Source organism: Narcine bancroftii, chromosome 4 (genome assembly GCF_036971445.1).
Source record: "Narcine bancroftii isolate sNarBan1 chromosome 4, sNarBan1.hap1, whole genome shotgun sequence".
Classification (NCBI taxonomy): domain Eukaryota; kingdom Metazoa; phylum Chordata; class Chondrichthyes; order Torpediniformes; family Narcinidae; genus Narcine; species Narcine bancroftii.
The window spans coordinates 77,440,573-77,464,551 of record NC_091472.1 but is presented as its reverse complement, the minus strand read 5'-3'; the positions used below and the strand labels follow the sequence as shown (position 1 = coordinate 77,464,551).

At 40.3% G+C, this 23,979-nt stretch overlaps 1 protein-coding gene across 8 annotated transcripts in view; it reads left to right on the top strand.

The window, feature by feature from the left end:
- The window catches only part of wdpcp (WD repeat containing planar cell polarity effector), a 291,775-nt gene that overhangs the window by 202,203 nt on the left and 65,593 nt on the right, over positions 1-23,979 (top strand). For all 8 annotated transcript variants that reach the window (XM_069931706.1, XM_069931705.1, XM_069931702.1 and 5 more), the window contains 2 exons: positions 4,032-4,095; positions 13,723-13,825. In XM_069931706.1, coding sequence (XP_069787807.1) covers positions 4,032-4,095; positions 13,723-13,825 — 167 coding nt within the window. The remainder of the gene's footprint in view (positions 1-4,031; positions 4,096-13,722; positions 13,826-23,979) is intronic.

Sequence of the window (23,979 nt, the reverse complement as noted above, 5' to 3'; positions counted from 1 at the left end):
TCCCCTGGGGACTTTCCATTAGACATTTCTTGAATAGCTTCCTTAATTTCAAAATCCGTAAATGTAGATTCCAATTCCTGAACATCATTTCCATCTAACTTTAATTTAGATAAGTAAGTGTCAATGGAACCATTATCCTGTTTCCCCTCAGAAGTATATAATTTTAGATAAAATGAATAAAACTGGTCATTAATTTCCTGAGGTTTATAAGTAACTTTTGAATTCTTCTTAACAGCATTAATAGTCCGAGATGACTGTTCAGCTTTCAATTGCCAAGCAAGTACCTTATGAGCTTTTTCCCCAACTCATAATAACGTTGTTTAGATCGATTAATTAAGCGCTCGAACTGATAAGTTTGTAAAGTATTATAACGTAATTTCAAACTTGCTAATGCAACTTTTTTTTATCTTCTGTTACACCTTTCTGAAAATATTTCTCTAGCTCAGCAATCATATTCTCTAACTCTAAACTTTCTGCCATATATTGTTTCTTTACTTTCATAGAATAATTAATAATCTGCCCCCTCAAATAAGCTTTTAAAGCATCCCATATTACAAAATGACTATCCACAGAATTAACATTCTCGGTCAAAAATAAAGAGATATGCTCTTTAACAAAAGTAACAAAATCTGTTTTTTTCAATAACGTTGCGTTAAACCTCCATCTAAACGACAGACGTACTACCTCTGAAAGTTCACAAGAAAAAAGTAATAATGAATGATATATAACTCTACTTTTATATTCAGCTCATAATACTCTACCTTGTAAATGTACTGATACCAAAATTAAATCAATTCTAGAAAATGAATCATGTCATGAAGAATAAAAAGAAAAATCTTTCTCTGTAGGATTAACTTTTCTCCAAATATCCACCAAATTTAAATCTTTCATTAACTCATTAATTTGTGTTGCCATCTTTGATTTCCTTAAACTGTATGGATTTCTGTCCAATAAAGGATCCAGAACACAAGTAAAATCACCACCAACTCAGACATTTTCATTAGCTTGAGTTAACAGTAAAAATGCTTCTAAAATAAACCGCTCATCATCTATGTAAGGAGCATAAAGATTCAGCAAAGTCCAAGATTCAGCAAAAATTTTGCAGTTCACTCTTAATACTCTGCCAGCATACCCCTCTGAAGATTCCAATTCAAATGGTAATTTTTTATGAATCAAAATCGCTACTCCTTTTGCCTTAGATTTAAAAGAAGAAAAAACATGACCAACCCAATCTCTTTTCAATTTTAAACGTTCTTTTTCAGTCAAATGTGTTTCTTGTAAAAAAGCAATATCAATTTTCATTTTTTTATATAAGTCAATATTCTCTTTCTCTTAATTGGATTATTTAATCCCTGAACATTAAAAGTTGCAAAATTCAATTTTGACATCTTTTTTAACTACTAATAAAATAATGCTCCCCTCTATAAAAAAACCCTCAAATTTTTTTTTTTAAATAACAGAAAAACACCAAAAAAAAACACCCAGAGGTAGTAATACCCTAAAAATCTGGGTGTGGTAAACCCACTAGCGGAAGATGACTATCAAAGTTTTCAATGTCATCCACCCCCCCAGCCAGATACATATTTATTATTTAATTAAACACATTAAAATATAGTCCATATATTCAGCCCAATGATTCCAAGCCCAATGACTGCCCCAACGATTCCAAGCCCAAGACTTTGTGTCAACTCTTCTTTCTTCCCATTCTTTCCATACTTTCCATACCCATGTCCATTTCCATTTACCCTCCTCTTATGAGACAACAGAGGAGAATGCCCATTTCTTCGCAGTTTCGGCAAAGAATTAGCAAAAAAACAAATCATCATGATCATACTCAAAGAATTGAATTTGACTATTTCCATAAAAAACCTTCAAAATTGCAGGATAACGCAAAGCAAACTTGTAGCCTTTTCACCACAAAACATCTTTGTCCATATTAAATTCTCGTCGCCTTCTAATAACCTCTTGGCTCAAATCGGCATAAAAGAACACTGTTATTTTGAACCATTAATGGAGACTGACTCTGCCGTGCTTTATGTACCACCATACGTAGAATCATTTCTCTATCTTGGTATTTTAAACAATGAACCAAGACTGCTCTTGTTGTTTGTCCTGGAAGTGGTTTTCTTCTCAAAGCTCTATGAGCCTGATCCAATTCCAAGTCTTCAGGAAAAAGCTCTTTATCCAGCACCTCTGGGAGACCTGGGAATCCTCATGAAGGTAAACTTGCCTGTTGAGTCGGTGGTGAAGAAGACAAATGCAATGTTGACATTCATTTCAAGATGAATAGAACACAAGCGCAGAGATGTGATGTGATATAAGGCACTGGTGAGATGTAGTGTGAGCAGTTTTGGGCTCCTTATTTAAGCAAAGTTAATGTTGGAAAGGCTTCAGAGGAGGTTCACAAGGAAGATTCTGGGAATGAAAGGCCTATCATATGAGCAGTATTTGACAGCTTTTGGCTTGTACTCATTGGAATTTAGGAGAATATGGGAGGGGGATTCTCATTGAAACATTCTGAATGTTGCAATATATGGACAGAGTAGATGTAGAGAGGTTGGATCCCATGGTGGGAGAGTCTAAGACACGAGGGCACTATGCCAAGATTGAAGGGTCTCTGCTGAGAACAGACATGCAAAAGAATTTCTTTTGCCAGAGGGTGGTAAATCTGTGGAATTTGTTGCCATGGTCTGTGGCAAGGTGTATTTAAGGCAGAGATTGATAGGTTCTTGATTAGACAGGGCATCAAAGGCAAAGGGCAGAAGGCCGGTCATTGGAACTGTGGAAAAATGGATCAGCTCATGATTAAATAGCAGGTCAGACTCTGTGCTGAATAGTCTATTTCTGCTTTTATGCCTTATGGTCTTATTGCTTATAGCTTAAGAATGAGGGATTACGAAGTAAATTTGATGTCACTTTCTCAAAAATAAATGCTTCTGCATTGTCTTTCTGTTGTGTGACAATATTCATTCCACATGTATCAGATAAGGACCATTTTCCCCAATTGAGTCTAATCGGCTTCTCCTGATATTTAATCATGTTGATGTTGGAAAATCTCTCCTATCAACATCTGGACCAGAACTGTAATTGTACTAAATACATAAATACTGGCTCATCAATCACTGTGTATTCTATGTTGAGTAATTTCATAAAGCCTTTCCACTTGCATGGATGAATGAATCTCTAACAGCATATAAGAAGCTTGACAATATCCAGTGTAAATCATCTTGCTTAATTAATAAACCATCTACCTCTTCAATTATTTAATCCCTCCATCCACATGCACAATATGACTGTGTTCAGTGCCAAGTTGTTGGGTGACAATTATGCTGGTAAAGTTCTACCTTTGTGGAAGAGCCATTCCAAAGAATCTTCCAGGTGTTTGTGACTGGTAAACGTTGAAGATGTAATCAGAATACCTACATTGGCTTGAAGTCTGGATATTATCATCAATATGTCTCTGACCAGGATGCATTTAGTAAGGATTTTGAACCCTTAATATCCATATGTTATATTTAAATTACACCCACTTCCTTTACTTTTCCTGATAGCTATTCTTGATTATGATTCTGGGGGTAATTTAAAATGATCACATAATAGAGTCATCAAATACTTTCTTTTGATGTGCCCAACTTCATAGAGAGTTGATCATTTTGCACCAACTCCCAAAAATGATCCCCATCCTAATTATAAACATTAGAGCAAAACGCATTTGTTTCTTATTTTCTGTCCTAACTTTACCATCACTTGTTCCCCCACTAAGTTTGAGAATCTGGGGTGAAAAAGTATTGCTGTTTTCACCACCCATTGAAAACACATTCCCATGTTTGCTTCCACAGAAATCAAAATTAGGATGTCTTTAGTGCCATATTAATGGCAAAAGCCAATATTATTGCATGTGTATAATTTTATAGGACATAAACATTCTTTTCATTAAATGTGATTCTGGTCTGTAGTTAATTGTAAGATGGTTAAAGTTGATGACATTTTTCCTCAGGAATTCATTGTAATAGTTTTTACTACTTTGACAGGTACCAGAGGTTTGAGAAGGCTTTTCTATTGGCTGTAGATATTGGATCACGAGACCTGTTCATGGTGAGTAATTTCCATACATTTCCATGTTATCAGTGCTATTTTCTATATTTGTACTTTAAAAAGCAATGCAGTATCAGTCACAATTTCAAATAAACAACAGCGAAGACGTACTGATGGCAGGCACAGTCTTTGTGAATTTGTCTAAAAAAGCCACAGAAGGACAATTTACATGTGGACATTTTCTCAGCAAAACCTTGGTCCAGTGGTTCTCAACCTTTTTCTTTCCACTCACATACCACTTTATGTAACCCCTCTTCCATTGGTGCTCTGTGATTAGTAAGGGATTGCTTAAGGTGGTATATAAGTAGGAAGGGAAGGTTGAGAATCATTGCTCTAGACCCAATTGTTACTGAAATATTTTGCTTGAGAAAAAATTGTCATTGGCCCATTTCCTTTGGAGTTATGAAACTGTGCATATAACGAGTTAATTAGGTACGATTAAAACAATGGTTTTCAAACTTTATCTTCCCACCCACATACCACCTTGAGCAATCCCTTACTAATCATAGAGCACCTATGACATTGGGATTACTTAAAATGGTATGTGAGTGGAAAGAAAAAGGTTGAGAACCACTGCCTTGGTCCTATTTTGTATTTGCTGATAACAATTTGGACATTGGGGCTTTTATCTTATTTTGTGGGTGATGTATATGCTTCACATGTTTCTGACTGAGGTCATTAATATTTTTAATCCATCCTCTGACAGATATAGTTGCATTACCTAAAATACAGGGCTGGAGCATGTTTAGGAACCCTAAAAGTTTAAATTATGTCACTAGCAATTTATAAAAGCTTCTCCTAGTACTTTTCAAACAAGAGAGCTAAATTCAAAGGATTTGACATTTAACCTTTAGTTTATCCTCCCATTTAATTAACTACAGAGTTTTAAAATTTAACCTATGCAGAAAGTTTTTTGTATAGCCTAGTATGTGGTCCTTGTTTCCAGAGATCCTGCACCATAATGCCACAATGAGTTTGGATGGACAAAGCAGATAGTACTTTTTAGGTCTCACAGCAGGCTGCTTTCAAGCCAAAGCTTTGATTGTAAATATAAGCATGAAAAGAAAAGAGTGTATTGGGTAGGGAGGTGAAATTGTGAGTGTCCACTGTTGCATAACAAAGAAATTTTGAACCATTATTGCAACTTTAAGAAAAAAAATTCTTCAATCATTAAATTCCACTGTGCATCTTAATAATCTGACTCATTAAGGGAATATTTTGAAATCCCTGTTGGTTATTTTTATGTAGTTCATCATAGTGTAAAGCACTTTTGTTACCTGCATTCAAACATATCATGCTGACTTCACACTTCCAATTCATGTTGAAATGTCAACAACACTCGACAATTTAGAAAGTTTAAAGCTTGTTTGATTTTTAAAAAATTTTGTTCTCTCTGGAAATTCTTGTCCACCTACCGTTAATCCAAAAAGACTAACTAGAAACTTGCTGCTTGGAATTGCTCTGTTAATGTTAGGAGGCATGAAAGGTTCACATTGTGTGATTTCAATTTTGATTTAAACCATCCTTACTTGTTAAAAGGCTGTAATATCCAGCTTAGCTGGCCTAGTTAAGACCAGTAGCCTGTTGTGTCGAGATAGATCTAAAATTGCATTGTAGTATGCTGTTAGATTTCCTCCACACTTTAAAAAAAATTACCTGCTGTGAGCACATGATACTTCCAATGAAAATATATTTTACATCATCATTTTCTCACATATCAAAATCAAGACATGAAGAATAAAGTTACATTGATTACCGATTTCAGATTTATTGTCAGAGTACATACATAACCTTACATACAACCCTGAGATTCTTTTTTCTGCATGTGAGGCAGAATTATCACTTATTGGTGATTATTAGTGCAAAAAAAACTGTACACAGTGCATGCATGCAAACAAATAAAAAACAAATAATGAATGTAAACAAACTGACTGTGCAATACAGAGAGAACATAAAGTCAATAATGTGCACAAGCAAAACTCCTTAACTGAGTCCGTGATTGTTATTGAGGAGTATGATGGTGGAGAGGTAGCAGTTGTTCCTGAACCTGGTGGTGTGAGTCTTGTGGCACATACACCTCTTTCCTGGCAGCAGCAAGAACAGAGCGTGTGCTGGGTGGTGTGGATCCTTGATGATTGCTGCTGCCCTCTGATGGCAGCATTCCCTGTAGATGTTCACTGTAGTGGGGAGGATTTTGCCTGTGATGTCCTAGGCTGTGTCCACTACCTTTTGGAGGGCTTTATGCTCAGGGGTATTGGTGTCCCCATTCCAGACTGTAATGCAGCTGGTCAGAACACTTCCCACCATCTGCAGAAATTTGCCAGGGTTTCTGGTGTCAAACCAAAGAATTGGAGATTGAAAGGAGGAAAAATTCTTTCTTCTTTGGCTTGGCTTCGCGTACGAAGATTTATGGAGGGGTATGTCCACGTCTGCTGCAGGCTCGTTGGTGACTGACAAGTCTGATGCGGGACAGGCAGGCACGGTTGCAGCGGTTGCAAGGGAAAATTGGTTGGTTGGGGTTGGGTGTTGGGTTTTTCCTCCTTTGTCTTTTGTCAGTGAGGTGGGCTCTGTGGTCTTCTTCAAAGGAGGTTGCAGCCCGCCGAACTGTGAGGCACCAAGATGCACGGTTGAAGGCGATATCAGCCCACTGGCGGTGGTCAATGTGGCAGGCACTAAGAGATTTCTTTAGGCAGTCCTTGTACCTCTTCTTTGGGGCACCTCTGTCTCGGTGGCCAGTGGAGAGCTCGCCATATAACACGATCTTGGGAAGGCGATGGTCCTCCATTCTGAAAACGTGACCCACCCAGCGCAGTTGGGTCTTCAGCAGCGTGGATTCGATGCTTGCGGACTCTTCCAGGTCGAGTACTTCAATGTTGGTGATGAAGTCACTCCAATCAATGTTGAGGATGGAGTGGAGACAGCGCTGATGGATGCGTTCTAGGAGCCGTAGGTGATGCCGGTAGAGGACCCATGATTCGGAGCCATACAGGAGCGTGGGTATGACAACGGCTCTGTATACGCTGTTCTTTGTGTGTTTCTTCAGGTGGTTGTTTTTCCAGACTCTTTTATGTAGTCTTCCAAAGGCGCTATTTGCCTTGGTGAGTCTGTTGTTTATGTCTTTGTCAATCCTTGCATCAGATGAAATAGTGCAGCTGAGGTAGGTAAACTGGTTGACCGTTTTGAGTTCTGTGTGCCCGATGGAGATGTGGTGGGGCTGGTGTCATGGTGGGGAGCTGGCTGATGGAGGATCTCAGTTTTCTTCAGGCTGATTTCCAGGCCAAACATTTTGGCAGTTTCCGCAAAACAGGACATCAAGCGCTAAAGAGCTGGCTCTGAATGGGCAACTAAAGCGGCATCGTCTGCAAAACATTAAGTGATAATGAATAGGGCAAACAGATTAGGATATGGCTGAAGGATAATTACAGACACCTGTTTTATGTACATTTTCATTTGTTGTGCCAGGAAAGAGTTGCTGGATGTCCTTCATAAAGCACAACCTCATTGTTGAAAGGATCATTTGATCAAAATCATAGGAGTATCATTACATTATAATTCAAAGAAAACATTTTATTTTCTCATCTTTGTCAGGAATACATAGGTATCACATAATTTGGGGTCTTTGATCAAGTTAGGTGGATTGCATTTACATTGTGGAAGCTGACCTACAGCTAAATCGCTAGAGGTATAGGACTACCAAAGGCTGCCAATATTACCTCCGCATTTTTCTTTGGCTTAAAAATCCTTCCAAAGTTTCACTGATTTGTCATTGGTGGTACTCTGATCATAATGCAGGTAGCTGTAATGTTATTGAGAAGATCTATTTGTGAATACATACAAGTGAGAACATGAGAATGTTCTTCAATTTTGCCAGGTCAGAGTCCAGAGGCTGTCACTGGCATCTTTGTGCTCAAATAATCAAGCTATTTGAACACAAAGGCACCCATTTCCTGAAATTGCAGCCTATTGTTACAAAGTAAAATGTAAGTCAGGATGTGGTTCCTCAAGAATAATAAAATTTTAACTTGAGGCCTAGTCTGCTGGAGCACAATTATTATGACATGTATACAATCACAAATATAATAAAGCAACAAGTTACATTATGTAATATCCTTAATGTAGGAAAATGATACAATGATGTTTCTCAGAGGCAAAGTCAAAAATGCTATCTTCTATTAGTTTAATATCTATTAGGAAAGATGAGGATAGTTTGCTCAGTTTAAAGAAGAGAGGGCAGAGGAAAAGGAAATCGGTTTAAGGAGACCTCAATGGCTAAAGTGAAATGTACATTGACAATGACATAGAAGAGAGAGAGTAGGGAGATCCATGAGAAGTGAAAGGGAAATGGGTTTTGTTTTACGATGAGATCCAAAATGCACTTAAAAATGGATAGATGCAGAATTTTAAGTCATACAGATTATAAAGGTCAAAGTTCAAATTTATTGTCAGAGTACAGACATGTCATCATATATACAATCCTAAAATTCTTTTTCCTGTAGGCCAGGCAGAATTTCTACTTATCAGTAATTGTAAACTAATCAAGAAAAAGGGGGAATGTAAACAAGAAAATAATTTTTAAAAATTCAGTAATAAATAATATGCAAAGTGAGAGTCTTTAAACGAGTCTCTGAGTCTACTCAAAACACAGAAATGTTGAAGGACTCAGCAGGTCTCACAGCATCACTGAAGTTTTGGGCCTGAGCCCTTCTTCAAGGTATGAATAAATATCAGCAGATGTCTGAATTAAAAGGCTGGGGAGGGGGAAAGAAGGGCAGTGGGTGGAGCACAGACGAACAAATAGAAGTTGATCATTGATCATGGATAGAAGGACAGGTGAGAATTGATCAGAGGACAGATGGCTCTGTGAATGCAGATCTGGAAGAAAGGAGACAGAGGGAAAAGGAAAGAGAAAGACAGAGCTAGAGGAAAGGAGAAATGGGGATAGATGGTGGGGGTGGGGGGTAATGGAAACTAGAGAAGTCAATATTAATGCCGTCCAATTGGAGGGTTCCCAGGCAGAATATGAGGTGTTCTTCCTCCAATTTGTGAATCCAATCACACTCTCTTTCCTTTTCCCTATATCTCCAGGTCTGCATTCACAGGGCCACCCCATCCCCTGATCAATTTTCACCTTTCCTGTCCTCCTATCCATGTCCAATTATCACCTTTTATCTGTAAAAGAAGGTCCCACTTGCACAGATCTCCTGTGGTCAACTTGCTGGATGAAATTTGTTGCAAGCTTTGCAGTAAGGCCTAATTCTGCATTGTGGCCTTCAGCAATATAACACCATTGCATTGCTGGTGAAAATACCTCCACAGCTGTTCCTGCCATGCCCGCTGGCTTAGTCAGCTTTCAAAGCTATTTAAGCTGTTGAACATTTCTAATATTCAAATACATTGAAAAGAAGTTATATATTGTCAAAGTATGCAAACTATTAAAAAGATTTTAAAAGTACTTTAAATGCATAAGTAAACAAAATAATTTAAATAAAATATAACAATTCCATAAATAATATATTATAACTAAAACTTACCTTGGTTACTTATGTTTCTCTCTATAAATAGTGAAGTATTGCTGCAACTTTTCACCCCATCATTGGAGCCCAGCAGTGTAGCATGATGAAGAAATCATTGATGAAAAGCTACAAGGAAGTTCATAACTTCTGTTTCACTAACCAGTGCTCAGGAACCTGAACTTGCAGCCACTTTGTGGGGAAATATTGACTGTTCCAAAGTTGGACCTTGTTAACCTGATATAGTCTAAGAGGCTAGTTTCTGTTTGAGATGTTATTGTCTGTGTTTATCTGGTTTATTTCCTCCCTGTCAAGAGTGCATAGTGGCCTACAAAGTGAGCCACTGGAGAAGTATTTGAAGCTGAGTTCCATACTGACCCAGTAGCAGAGGATTCTTGTCAAAAAGACCCCTTGCACTCTTCAACAGTGTCCAAAGAAGTTGTAAGGTTGATGCATGCCAAATTCTGATGTCCACAGTTCAACTTTGTGCCAGATAATTTTTCCAGCCTACAGAACTATATTGACAATTGAAGAATAATTACATTTAATGAGCATTCTTTCCTAAATACTAACCGATAATTTATCTTGTTCAGGAATGTACAAGAGTGTACTCCATAATGTTTTGGACAAAGACACTTCTTTCTTTTATTTGCATCTTTGCTCCATAGTTTTAAATTTGCAATTGAACAATTCACATGTAATTAAAGAGCACATTCCAGATTTTATTCAAGGCTTTTTGTATACACTTTGGTTTGACCATGTTGAAATTACAGCATTTTTTAAATATATATTTACCCCATTTCAGGGCGCCATAATGTTTGGGACATTTGACTTCACGGGTGTTTGTAAGTACTCGGGTACCATATATTTTAGTGTATAAGTCATCCCCCTTTTTCAGCCTCATTTAAAGGGTTTATGGTACATCTGGCATATAAGATGACCCCCATTTTCTGGCTGTCTGAGGTGCCCCATTGATTGGTGAATAAGTCGGCTCCCAAACTTGCAATGCCTGAGATGGGCCATTGACCGGTATATATGTTGACTCCCATAGATTGTGTGGATTTATCTGCTGGGTGTTGGCTGAAGGTGATTGCTATCATGGAGGGTATATTGACACAACACAACTTGTGACAAAAGCAAGTTTTAAGTTGAAAGTGACAGAAATGGCCAAGAAAACCAATAACTTGTGCTGCTGCAAGAAAACTTGATGTGCATGGGAAGTTGGTAAGAGATTGGAGGAAGAAAGAAGAGACTTTAAGAAAAATACCAAAAAGGCAATGTTCTTTGAGAAAAGGAATCACTCGTTGGTCAGAGTTGGAGAACCACGTTGCAGAATGGGTATATGAACAGAGGCAAGATTGCTACATAGTCACTAAAAATAAATTAAGAAGATTTGTACCCAGACCTCAGTGATGGTTTTGAGGCTACAGAAGGCTGGTGCCATCATTTCATGAACAGGAAAAATCTAGTATTACAACAAAAAACAAAAATTCCACAGAAACTACCGAAAGATCTTGATCATAAAGTTGTAAGTTTTCACCTGTTTATTATACAGAACCAGCAGAAACACCAGTTTGCATTGACAAATATTGTAAACCTGGACAAAACCCCCCAAAATTTTGACATGATAGGCAATAGAACAGTGGAATGGAAAGGTGTTAAAACTGTGCAAACCAGAAGTAAAGGTCATGAAAGGACCAGGTTTACTGTGGTATTATCGTGCATGGCCGACGGGACAAAGTTAAGACCCATGGTAATCTTCAAATGCAAAATTAAACTGAAAATGAAATTCCCTGCAGGTATTTTTATTAAAAAGGATGGATGGATGAAAATGGTGTTAAACTATGGATAGACAATGTGTGGGACAGCCAGGAGGTTAATGCAAAGAACAGAGTTTGCTGGTCTGGGATATGTTTAGTAGACACTTAACTGAGAACACAAAGTAGATTAGCATTACATAATACTTACATGGCAGTTGTCTCGAGTGGTTTGACGTCAGCATTGCAACCTCTCGATGACTGCTTGAACAAGCCATTCAAAGACCATGTGCGCTAGGAATGGAATACATGGATATCAAGTGCAGAAAAGTCGTCTACAAAAGGCGGGGCAATGCGTGCTGCATCACTTGATATGCTGTGCTCAAGGCATGGAACAAAGTTAGAGACTGTGATAAAATAGTTTAAAAAGTGTGCAATTGATGGCACGGAAGATGATTTATTGTGGGACACTGACAATGAAGCTGAAACCGCCTCATCAGATACAGTCTGGGAACCCATATGATGACTGTTTAATCAGTGAGAGTATGGATGTGCTTGCTCCCATCTGATGATAGCGAGAGTGATTTTGAAGGGTGCTAATTGTGTTGTTTTCAATAAAAATATATCGCAGTTGTTTCTTTTCGGGTTTCAGGGGTCGACATACGCTGGATCACTACGGATTGAATTTTGAGCTGAATTTAAGGTCTCAAAAGTATATCTGGCGTATAAGTCATCCCCTATTTTTTGAGAGATATTTTTGGGTTTCACAACTCGACTTATACACCAAAATATATGGTATGTTTAATTGCTTCAGTGCTGCAGGTATAAGGGAGCCAGGCTTGATTCTAAGCTTTTGATCATCTTTGGGGTCTACAGTTGCCATTTTTCAAATTGAGGAACGGTTTCTGCCAATTAAAATCAAAGAAACCATTAGAGGCTGAAAAACAAGAATAAAACAGTAAAAGAGATCGCCCAAACCTTAGGATTACCAAAATGAACAGTTTTGATCATCATTAAGAAGAAACAGCTTAATAATCGCAAAGGGACTGGTTATCGAAGGAAGACTCCTCCTTGAAGAAAAATCCCCAAACGCATCTCTGACAGATCAGAAACTATTCTTCAAGAGGCAGGTGTGGATATCTCAATGACTACTGTCACAGAAAATGTCATGAAAGAAATACAGAGGTAACACTGCAAGATGCAAACCATTACAAAGGTGATGTGTTTTGGATCTTGGGCAGTTCCTTTACACTTTCACACTTTGCTCTTGCCATCACTATGACACAGGTTAATCTTGGTCTCATCTGTCCACAAGACTTTTTTTCCAGAATTCTCCAGGCTGTTTTAAATACTTCTTGGAAAACTGTAATTTGACCATCCTGTTTCGGTGGCTAACTAGTGGTTTGTATCTTGCAGTTTAGCCTCTGTATTTCTGTTCATGAAGTTCTCTGCAGACATTAGTCATTGACATATCCACACCTGCCTCCTGAAGAGTGTTTCTGTTCTGTCCAGCATAGGTTTAGGGATTTTTCTTCATTATGATTAGAATTCTTCTTTCATCGGTAGTGTAGCTCTTCCTTGGAATACCAGTCCCTTTGCAATTAGTCTTAGCTCACTAAAACACACTTTCTACTTAATGATGTTCCATACTGTTGATTTTACTAATCCTAAAGTTTGGGCGATGACTCTTACTGTTTTATGCTTGTTTTTCAGCCTCATAATGACTTCTTTGACTTTAATTGGCACAACTCTGGTCCTCCTGTTGAAAAATGGCAACTGCAGACTCCAAAGGTGATCAAAAGCTTAGAAGCAAGCCCAGCTCTCTTATACATGCACCAACTAAGCAATTAAATATACATGAGTAATCACAAGCACCTGTGAAGCTAAATGTTCCAAACATTATGGTGCCCTGAAATGGGGGACTATGTATAAAATGTGCTGTAATTTCTACATGGTCAAGCCAAAATGTATACAAATAACCTTGAATAAAGTCTGGAATGTGCACTTTAATTACGTGCAAATTCTTTGATTACAAATTTAAAACTGTCCAACACGGGGACAAATATTATGGAGAGCACTGTATTATCTTTGTTTTTTAAATTTAAAAAAATTTAGACATAAAGGCCATTTCAGCCCACAAGTCTGTGCTGCCCAATTTGCACCCCATTAACCTTCACCCGTAGTATGTTTTGAATGGTGGGAGGAAACAAGAGCTCCTGGAGAAAACCCATGCAGACATAGGGAGAACGTACAAACTCCTTCCAGACATTGTGGCCCTTGAAGCCTGGTCCGGTCCCGATTGCAGGATCTGAAAATGCGTTGTGCTAACCATTACCCATTTTGTTTCTCATGTTTTAAAGGACATTTATTATGTCGCTTTGGATAAAGGTGAAATGGCCTTGGCTGAAGTGGCTAAGAAGAAAGCTGATGAGATTGATGCAGAGTCAATGACAGCTGAAGTTGGTAAGAATAGTTTATTCATTATGTTTGAAAAAAGGGATTTATATTACAATAAATCTTACTTTTTAAAAAATCTTGCATATTGTTCCAATAATTATGATCTGGATTGACATCAGTTTGTTTGAAGATTCTTTCAAAAGATTATCCCTCCTTCCTCTGAACTGTGTGAAGTTCTCTCACACTGCTCTCTTCACCTGCCTATTTCTTAACATTTTGGCCCCTCTTCCCCTTTTATGTTTGCTATCTCCTTCTCCCTCTTTAGTCTTGGAAAACGGTCCTAACAATTTCTCTTTATGGATGCTGCCTGAGTTGTTGAACCTCCTATATCTTCTCATTGTTTGCACAATCAAAATTAATATTTTATTTTGTAGTGATGGTAAAATGTTTGCGGATTATGCTTCAAAAAAGTCTGCTAAGCTTTTGTAGAACTTTATAACTGAACAGATTGTGCTCTATGAGGTGCAGCAATGATACTTCCGATATTACCCAATAGATATCAGCAAATTAACAATGGAAAACTATAGATCTCAATTAGAGTACTTAGTACAGTTCTCTTCACAGTATAGGAAGGACGTGTTAGCACCAGAGATTCACCGGGTTGTTGTCTGGGTTGGGGTAATAAAGAGAGACTGGAGATACTATGTCTGTTTTTTCTGGAATGGACAAGATTAAGAAGGGGCATGATTGAGGTATATAAAAATTTATGAGAGATATGGACAGTGTAGTCTATAAGAATATTTTACCCTCATCAGAGGTGACTAAAACTAGACAGGATGGATTTAGGATAAGGGGTAAGACATATAGAAGGTTGTCTCCCCCAGTTTGGAACTTACTACAGGGCCTAAGCTACCTTGTTGAATATACAGTGCCCTCCATAATGTTTGAGACAGACACTTTTTTTGCCCTTATGCTCCACAGTTTTAAATTTGTAATCAAACAATTCACATGTGATTAAAGACAACTTTCTAGAATTTATTCAAGGTTATTTTTATACATTTTGGTTTGTCAATGTAGAAATTCAGCACATTTTGTACATAGTCCTCTAATTTCGGGGCACCATAATATTTGAGATCTAGCCATGGTATGTGCAATATATTAAAGTAGATATGTTTAGTACTTTGTTGCTTATCCCTTGCATTCAACGACTGGTTAAATCTGTGATTCACAGACATCAGCAAGTGCTGAGTAACTTCTCTAGTGGTGCTCTGCCAGGCCACTACTGCAGCCATCTTCAGCTCCTGCTTGTTTGGGGGGCTTGGCCCCTTAAGTTTTCATTTCAGCATATGGAAGGCATGCTCATTTGGATTTAGATTGGGTAACTAAGCCATTCAAGAATTTTCCAGTTTTTAGCTTTAAAAAACTCCTTTGTTGCTTTAGCAGAATGTTTGGGTTCATTGTCTTGCTGTAGGATAAGGCACTATCCATTGAGTTTGGAGGCATTTTCTCGAACCTGAGCAACTAAGATGTTTCTATACACCTCAGGATTCATTTTGCTACTGCCTTCAGCTGTTACATCATCAATGAAAATAAGTGTTCCAGTACCTGTGGCAGCCATACATGCCCAGGCCATAACACCTACCCCCACCATCATTTTCCACAGATGAGGTGGTTTGCTTTGGATCTTGGGCAGGTTTCTTTATGCCTCCACACTTTGCTCTTGCTATCTCTCTGATACTTGTTGAACCTTAAAGGGATCTCTGTGGTTCTTCTCTTAGCAGTTATGCCTTTGCATTAAAAGGCTGAGAACTCAATCTTGACTCCGGTAACTCAAGCACAAAATTTATGTATGAAGAAGTTCTGAACTTTGTCATCTTTTATGATACAAAGGTTGGAGGTATTGAGGATAATGTAGAAGGTTGTCGTAGGTTACAACATGATATACACCTGACCCAGAGTTGGGCAGAGAAGTTAAATGCAGTTGGAGGTCAATCCGGGTAAGTATGAATTGATGCAATTTGGAAATTTGAGTTTATGGTTAATGACAAGTTTGTTAACACTGAGGAGAAACAGAGGGATCTTAGAGTCCAGGACCTTAGGACCCTTAAGGTTTACCATTCATTGTTAGGGGGGATAAGAAGGTATATGGTGTGCAAGCTATCATTTGTCGGGGGATTGAATTCAAGAGCCATAGAACCATAGAACATTACAGCACAGAAACAGGCACCTTAGGCCCTTCTTGTTTTTGCTGAACTCTTTTTATTTGCCTAGTCCCACTGACCTGCACCCAATCCATAGCTTTCCATTCCTCTCCCATCCATGTACCTGTCCAAATTCTTCTTAAATGTTAAAATTGAGCCCACATTCACCACTTCAGCTGGCAGCTCGTCCATGCTCCCACCACTTTCTGTGTGAAAAAGTTCGCCCTCATGTTCCCCCTAAACCTTTCCCCTTTCACTCTTAACCCTCAGTGGAAAAAGCCTTTCTACATTTACTATGCCCCTCATAATTATAAATACCTCTATGGTAACGCATATTCTTGTAGTGGCAAACCGGCCCACTTGTCACGCGTGGTCAGTGGGGTACCCACGGCAAGGATGGTTTTGTGGGACCATCTTTTCTGGTCCAGGCCGAAAGGTCATGTACGCGCTTGCATCATCGAGAAACAAGCATTGGGACATTGAGAGCGGAACAGAATAAGGCTTAAAGGCTACAGCGCAAGATTCAAATTAAAGCAGTTGGATACCCGAGCTCACAGCCTGTTGTTCCAGTTTCTTCACTGTGCTCGTTCACAACATGCTACATTGGTGACTCCGACGAATCTTCACATCCTGAACACTCAAAACGATGGAACAAGCAGCTGTAGGTATCATTACATTGAAGCTGCTGACTTTCAGGATGAACAGGCCTGCATTTGGTTCGACCAAGCAGAGGCCCTGTTCCAGATCAAATAGATAACTTCCGATTCAACGAGATACATCTACGTTGTCAGCTAGCTTGACCAGGAAGCTGCCTCACGAGTTGATGACCTCATTCAAGTGCCGCCAGAGCAAGGTAAATACATGTCTCTGAAAGACCTCCTCATTAGCATGTACAGCCTCTCACGGCGCAAGCGAGCAGCCAGGTTCCTGCACTTGGATGGCCTGGGCGATAGAACCCCTTCTGCCCTCATGGACAAAATGTTCACACTGGCAGAAGGACACAAGTCCTGCCTCATGTTTGAGCAAGCATTCATTGAGCAGATGCCCAAGGGCATCAGGCTCCTCTTGGCTGATGCCGATTTCAGCAACCCCCACAAAGTTGCAGTGCGGGCAGATGTTCTCTACCATTTAAAATGCAAAGCCATAGACTCCATCAACTGAGTTTCGCAGCCACCACCAAGGACAACGCCCAAGTCTAGTCCACCATATAAGCAGGCCCCACCCCATCAGAGAACAGAAAGCCTTTCCTTCATCAACTTTTCTGGAAACCTTCTCAAAAAACTCCATAAGATTGGTTAAACATGACCTACCACACATAGTCATGTTGACTATCCCTAATCATTTTCTGGTTATCCAAATAATTCTATATCCAATCTCTTAGAATGTTTCAGCTCTATAAAACCCTGGTGAGACCACATTTGGAATATTGTATTCAGTCTGGTCAGCTCATTGCAGGAAGGATGTAGATGCACAGCCTTTTGTCTCAATTTCTTTGCTGCGCTCTCTCACAACATGCTCCATCAAATTTCCCCTCATTCTGCACTCCAGGAAATAAAGTCCTAACCTGTTTAACCTTACCCTGTAACTCAGTTCCTGAAGTCCAGACAACATCCTAGTAAATCTTTTCTGCACTCCTTCAATCTTATAAATACTTTCCTGCAGTTAGGTGACCAAAACTGCACAATACTCCAAATTTGGCCTCACCAATGTCTAATACAACTTTACCATAACATCCCAATTCCCATACTCTATCATTTCATTTATGAAGGCTAATATGCTTAAAGCTCTTTTTACAACTCTACCTACCTGTGATACCACTTTCATGAAATTATGTATCTGTATTCCCAGATCCCTCTTTTACCACACTCCTCAGTGTCCTACCATTTACTGTGTATGTCCTTTCTTGGTTTGTCCTTCCAAAATTGTCTGCATTTTTCAGCCCATTTTTCCAGCTGGTCCAGATCCCTCTGTAAGCTTTGAAAACCTTATTCACTGTCCATCATGTCGCCAATCATAGTGTCATTTGCAAACTTGCTGATCCAATTTACCACATTATCATCCAGATAATTAATACAGATCCCTGAGGCACACCACTAGTCACAGGCCTCAAGTTTGAGAAGCAAACATCCACCACTACTCTCTGATTTCTCCCATCCACCCATTGTCAAATTCAGTTCACTACTTCACCATGAATACCTGGTGTCTGAACCTTCCTGACTAACCTTCCATGTCGGGCCTTGTCAAAGGTCTTACTAAAGTCCATGTAGACAACATCCATAGCCTTTCCTTCATCAACTTTCCTGGAAACCTTCTCAAAAAACTCCATAAGATTGGTTAAACACGACCTACCACACAAAGTCATGTTGACTATCCCTAATTATTTTCTGGTTATCCAAATAATTCTATATCCAATCTCTTAGAATGTTTCAGCTCTATAAAACCCTGGTGAGACCACATTTGGAATATTGTATTCAGTCTGGTCAGCTCATTGCAGGAAGGATGTAGATGCTTTGGAGAGGGTGCAGAGGAGATTTACCAGGATGTTAGCTGGATTGGAGAACATGTCTTATGGAACAAGGTTGACAGCTAGGGTTTTTCTCTTTGGCTGAGTGGTGACTTTGTTGAGGTGTATAAGATTATTCGGGGCATAGATAGGGTGGATAGTCAATACATTTTTCCTGAAGTGTTGGTAGCAAATACTAAAGGTCATCTATTTATTAAGTGGAGGGAAATTTAGGTGAGAGTGGGGGGATGGGATGGGATGCCTGAAATGCATTGCTGGGGGGGTGGTGGTGGAGGCTGGCATAATAGGGTCATTTAAAATACTTTTAGGTAGGCATGTTGTTGAGTGCAGAGAACAAAACAAAGGACTCTACATCACCTTTGTTGACCTCACCAAAGCCTTCGACACCGTGAGCAGGAAAGGGATTTGGCAAATACTAGAGTGCATCGGATGCCCCCCAAAGTTCCTCAACATGGTTATCCAACTGCATGAAAACCAACAAGGTCGGGTCAGATACAGCAATGAGCTCTCTGAACCCTTCTCCATTAACAATGGCGTGAAGCAAGGCTGTGTTCTCGCACCAACCCTCTTTTCAATCTTCTTCAGCATGATGCTGAACCAAGCCATGAAAGACCTCAACAATGAAGACGCTGTTTACATCCGGTACCGCACGGATGGCAGTCTCTTCAATCTGAGGCACCTGCAAGCTCATACCAAGACACAAGAGAAACTTGTCCGTGAACTACTCTTTGCAGACGATGCCGCTTTAGTTGCCCATTCAGAGCCAGCTCTTCAGCGCTTGATGTCCTGTTTTGCGGAAACTGCCAAAATGTTTGGCCTGGAAGTCAGCCTGAAGAAAACTGAGGTCCTCCATCAGCCAGCTCCCCACCATGACTACCAGCCCCCCCACATCTCCGTCGGACACACAAAACTCAAAACGGTCAACCAGTTTACCTATCTCGGCTGCACCATTTAATCAGATGCAAGGATCGACAACGAGATATACAACAGACTCGCCAAGGCAAATAGCATCTTTGGAAGACTACGCAAAAGAGTCTGGAAAAACAACCAATTGAAAAACCTCACAAAGATAAGCGTATACAGAGCCGTTGTCATACCCACACTCCTGTTCGGCTCCGAATCATGGGTCCTTTACCGGCATCACCTACGGCTCCTAGAACGCTTCCACCAGCGTTGTCTCCGCTCCATCCTCAACATTCATTGGAGCGCTTTCATCCCTAACGTCGAAGTACTCGAGATGGCAGAGGTCGACAGCATCGAGTCCACGCTGCTGAAGATCCAGCTGCGCTCCAGAATGGAGGACCATCGCCTTCCCAAGATCGTGTTATATGGTGAGCTCTCCACTGGCCACCATGACAGAGGTGCACCAAAGAAAAGGTACAAGGACTGCATAAAGAAATCTCTTGGTGCCTGCCACATTGACCACCGCCAGTGGGCTGATCTCGCCTCAAACCGTGCATCTTGGCGCCTCACAGTTCGGCGGGCATCAACCTCCTTTGAAGAAGACCGCAGAGCCCACCTCACTGACAAAAGGCAAAGGAGGAAAAACTCAACACCCAACCCCAACCAACCAATTTTCCCCTGCAACCGCTGCAACCGTGTCTGCCTGTCCCGCATCGGACTTGTCAGCCACAAACGAGCCTGCAGCTGATGTGGACATTTACCCCCTCCATAAATCTTTATCCGCGAAGCCAAGCCAAAGAAAGAAAAGGTAGGCATGTGGATATAAGAAAAATGGTTATGGATGTGGACTAGGGAAGGACTAGATTGTTGTGGAGTAGGTTTACATAGGTTGGAACAGAATTGTTAGCTGAAGGACATTTACTACGTTGTAATGTTCTGTGTTTTTCTCAAGTGGTTATGTTCTCAGAGCACAATTTGGAAAAATAGCTGAGAATTCTCCTGTAGCTAAACAAGAAAATCTGTAGATGCTAGTGTCAAGTGCAGTACACAAATGTCCTGGAGAAACTCAGCAGGAACCTCAAGAGGAAGTAAAGTATAACCAACATTTCAGGCTTGGGCCCTTCATTAGGAATAAGAACACTTCCCTTCCCCTGAATAAAAAGGTAAGGTGAGGGGAGAGGAGGAAGGAAGGGGAAGGAGGAGGAACACAGCCTAATAGGTAAAAGTGGATAGAGTTGGGAGGGCAGAAGAGAGAAAAGCTGAGAACTGATTAGGGAAAGAGAAGAAAGCTAAAAGGGGTAGTTCTTTGATAGAAGCAAGGGAAGGGGTGGGGGACTCGAGGAAAGGAGATGAAGGGATAAGGGAAGAGAAAAACACAGGGGAAGGGGTTAATGGAAATTGGAGGTCAATGATAATGCTGTCCAGTTGGTGACTGCCAAGATGGAATACAAGGCGTTATTCCTTCAATTTGTAGGTGACCTCAGTTTGGCAGTTACATGAGGCCATGGACAGACATGTTGGTGTGCCAATGGTATGTGGAATTAAAATAATTGGCCACTGGGAGGCCCTTGCTATTGCAGTGGACATAGGAGCAGAAATAAGCTATTCAGCCCATCAGGTCTGTCCTGCCGTTTAATCATGAGCTGATCCATTTTCTCACTCACCCCCACTGCCTGGCTTTCTCTCCATAACCTTTGAAGCCCTGGCTAAACAAGAACCTATCAATCTCTGCCTTAAATACATCCAATGACCTGATCTCCACAACAGCCTGTGGCAACAAATTCCACAGATTTACCACCCTCTGGCTAAAGAAATTCCTACAGATCTCTGTTCTAAGCGGTCTCCCTTTAATCCTGAAATTGTGCCTTCTTGTCCTAGACTCTCCCGTCAACCTTTCTACATTTACTCTGCCATACATTTCAACATACAAAATGTTTCAATTAGATCCCCCCCCCCATTCTCTTAATTCCAGTGAATACAGGCCAAGAGCTGTCAAACGCTTCTCATATGATACCTTTTCATTCCTGAAATCATCCATGTGATCATTCTTTGAACCTTCTCCTATATCAACACATTCTTTCTTAAACGAAGAGCCCAAAACTACTTGCAATACTCCAAGTGAGGCATCTCACCAGTGCCTTATAAGAGCCTCAACATCAGATCTCTGCTCTTATATTCTATTCCTCTGGAAATAAATCCCAGCATTACATTTGCCTTATTCACCACCATCTCAACCTGCATGTTTTACCTTCAGGCTATCCTGCACAAGGATTCCCAGGTCCCTTTGCATCTGGCTACTTTCAATTTTCTCTCCATTTAAAAAAATCAACTGCTTGTTTATTTTTTCTACCAAAGTGCATGACCGTATACTTTCTGACATTATATTTCATTTGCCACTTCTTTATCTATTCTCACCTGTCTGGAAAAACAACCAACTGAAAAACCTCACAAAGATAAGCATATACAGAGCTGTTGTCATACCCACACTCCTGTTCGGCTCCGAATCATGGGTCATCTACCGGCACCACCTATGGCTCCTAGAACGCTTCCACCAGCGTTGTCTCCGCTCCATCCTCAACATCCATTGGAGCGCTTACACCCCTAACGTTGAAGTACTCGAGATGGCAGAGGTCGACAACATCGAGTCCACGCTGCTGAAGATCCAGCTGCGCTGGATGGGTCACGTCTCCAGAATGGAGGACCATCGCCTTCCCAAGATCGTGTTATATGGCGAGCTCTCCACTGGCCACCGTGACAGAGGTGCACCAAAGAAAAGGTACAAGGACTGCCTAAAGAAATCTCTTGGTGCCTGCCACATTGACCACCGCCAGTGGGCTGATAACGCCTCAAACCGTGCATCTTGGCGCCTCACAGTTTGGCGGGCAGCAACCTCCTTTGAAGAAGACCGCAGAGCCCACCTCACTGACAAAAGGCAAAGGAGGAAAAACCCAACACCCAACCCCAACCAACCAATTTTCCCTTGCAACCGCTGCAATCGTGTCTGCCTGTCCCACATCGGACTTGTCAGCCACAAACGAGCCTGCAGCTGACGTGGACTTTTTACCCCCTCCATAAATCTTCGTCCACGAAGCCAAGCCAAAGAAAGAAGATCTATTCTCTTCACCTGTCTAAGTCCTTCTGCAGCCTCTGTGTTTCCTCTATATTACCTGCACCTCCACCTGCCTCATATCATCTGCAAACTTGGCCACAAAACCATTCATTCCATAATCCAAAATATTAATATACAACATCAAAAGGAGCATCCCCAGCACGAATCCCTGTGGAACACCACTAGAAACTGGGAGTCAATCAGAATATGATCCTTGTATTCCAATTCTCTGCTTCCTGCCAATCAACTAATCACATTGGTACATTTCCTCGTATGCCATGGGCTCTTATTAAGTAGCCTCATGTACGGCACCTTATCAAATATCTTTTGAAAATCCAAATACACAACATCCACTGCATCTCTCTTATCCAACCTGCTTGTCACCTCCTCATAGAATTCTAATAGGAGTGTCAGGCAAGATTTTCCCTTAAGTAAACCATGCTAGGTTTGGCCTATCTTGTCATGTGTCTCCAAGTACTCCGTCACCTCATCCTTTACAATCGACTCTAACATCTTCCCAACCACTGATGTTGGACTAACGATCTATAATTTCCTTTCTGCTGCCCCCACCCCCACCCCTCCTTGAATAGTGAGCTGTCATTTGCAATTTTCCAGTCCTCTGGGACCATGCCAGAATCTATTGATTCCTGAAAGATCATCAATGCCTCCACAATCTCTACTGCTACTTTTTTCAGGACCTGGGGATGCAATCTATATGGTCCAGTCTTATCCACCCTTAAACTATTCAGCTTTCTGAACACCTTCTCCCTTGAAATTCTAACAGCACTCACTTCCCTTCCCTGATACCTTTCGATATCTGGTACACTGCTAACTTCTTCCACAGTGAAGACTGATGCAGAATACTAATTTAGTGCCTCAGCCATCTCCTTATCTCCCTTTATTATTTCTCCGTCATCATTTTCTAGTGGTCCTCTATCTACTCTCACCTCTCTTTTATTCTTTATATACTTGAAATTTTTTGTATCCTCTTTGATATTATTTGCTAGCCTACTTTCATACTTCATCGTTTCCCTCCTTATGAGTTTTTAGTTATCTTCTGGAAGTTTTTTTTAAAAAAAACTTCCCAATCCTCTATCTTCATGCTAATTTTTGCTTCCTTGTATGCCCTCTCTTTTGCTTTCATGTTGGTTTTGACTTCCCTTGTCAGCCACAGTGGTAACATTTTTCCAATGAATATTTCCTCTATTTTGGAATGTATTTATTCTAAAACCTACATTAGATTCTGGCACCTCATTAATTCTACTGGAATTGATTAGGGAGCCACTTATGAAAGTATTTTCCTTGCAGGTTCTTGCTGAGCACAGAATCACAGACCCAAACCCTCCCTCCTTTCCCCCTTCCCTGATCAATTCTCACCTTACCTCTCTCCTGACATCCTATGCATATCCAGTTAACACCGTTTGTCTGTTGGTCTGTGCTCCTCCCCCTGCCTTTTCTTTTCTTCTCAATTTTTTAATTCAGG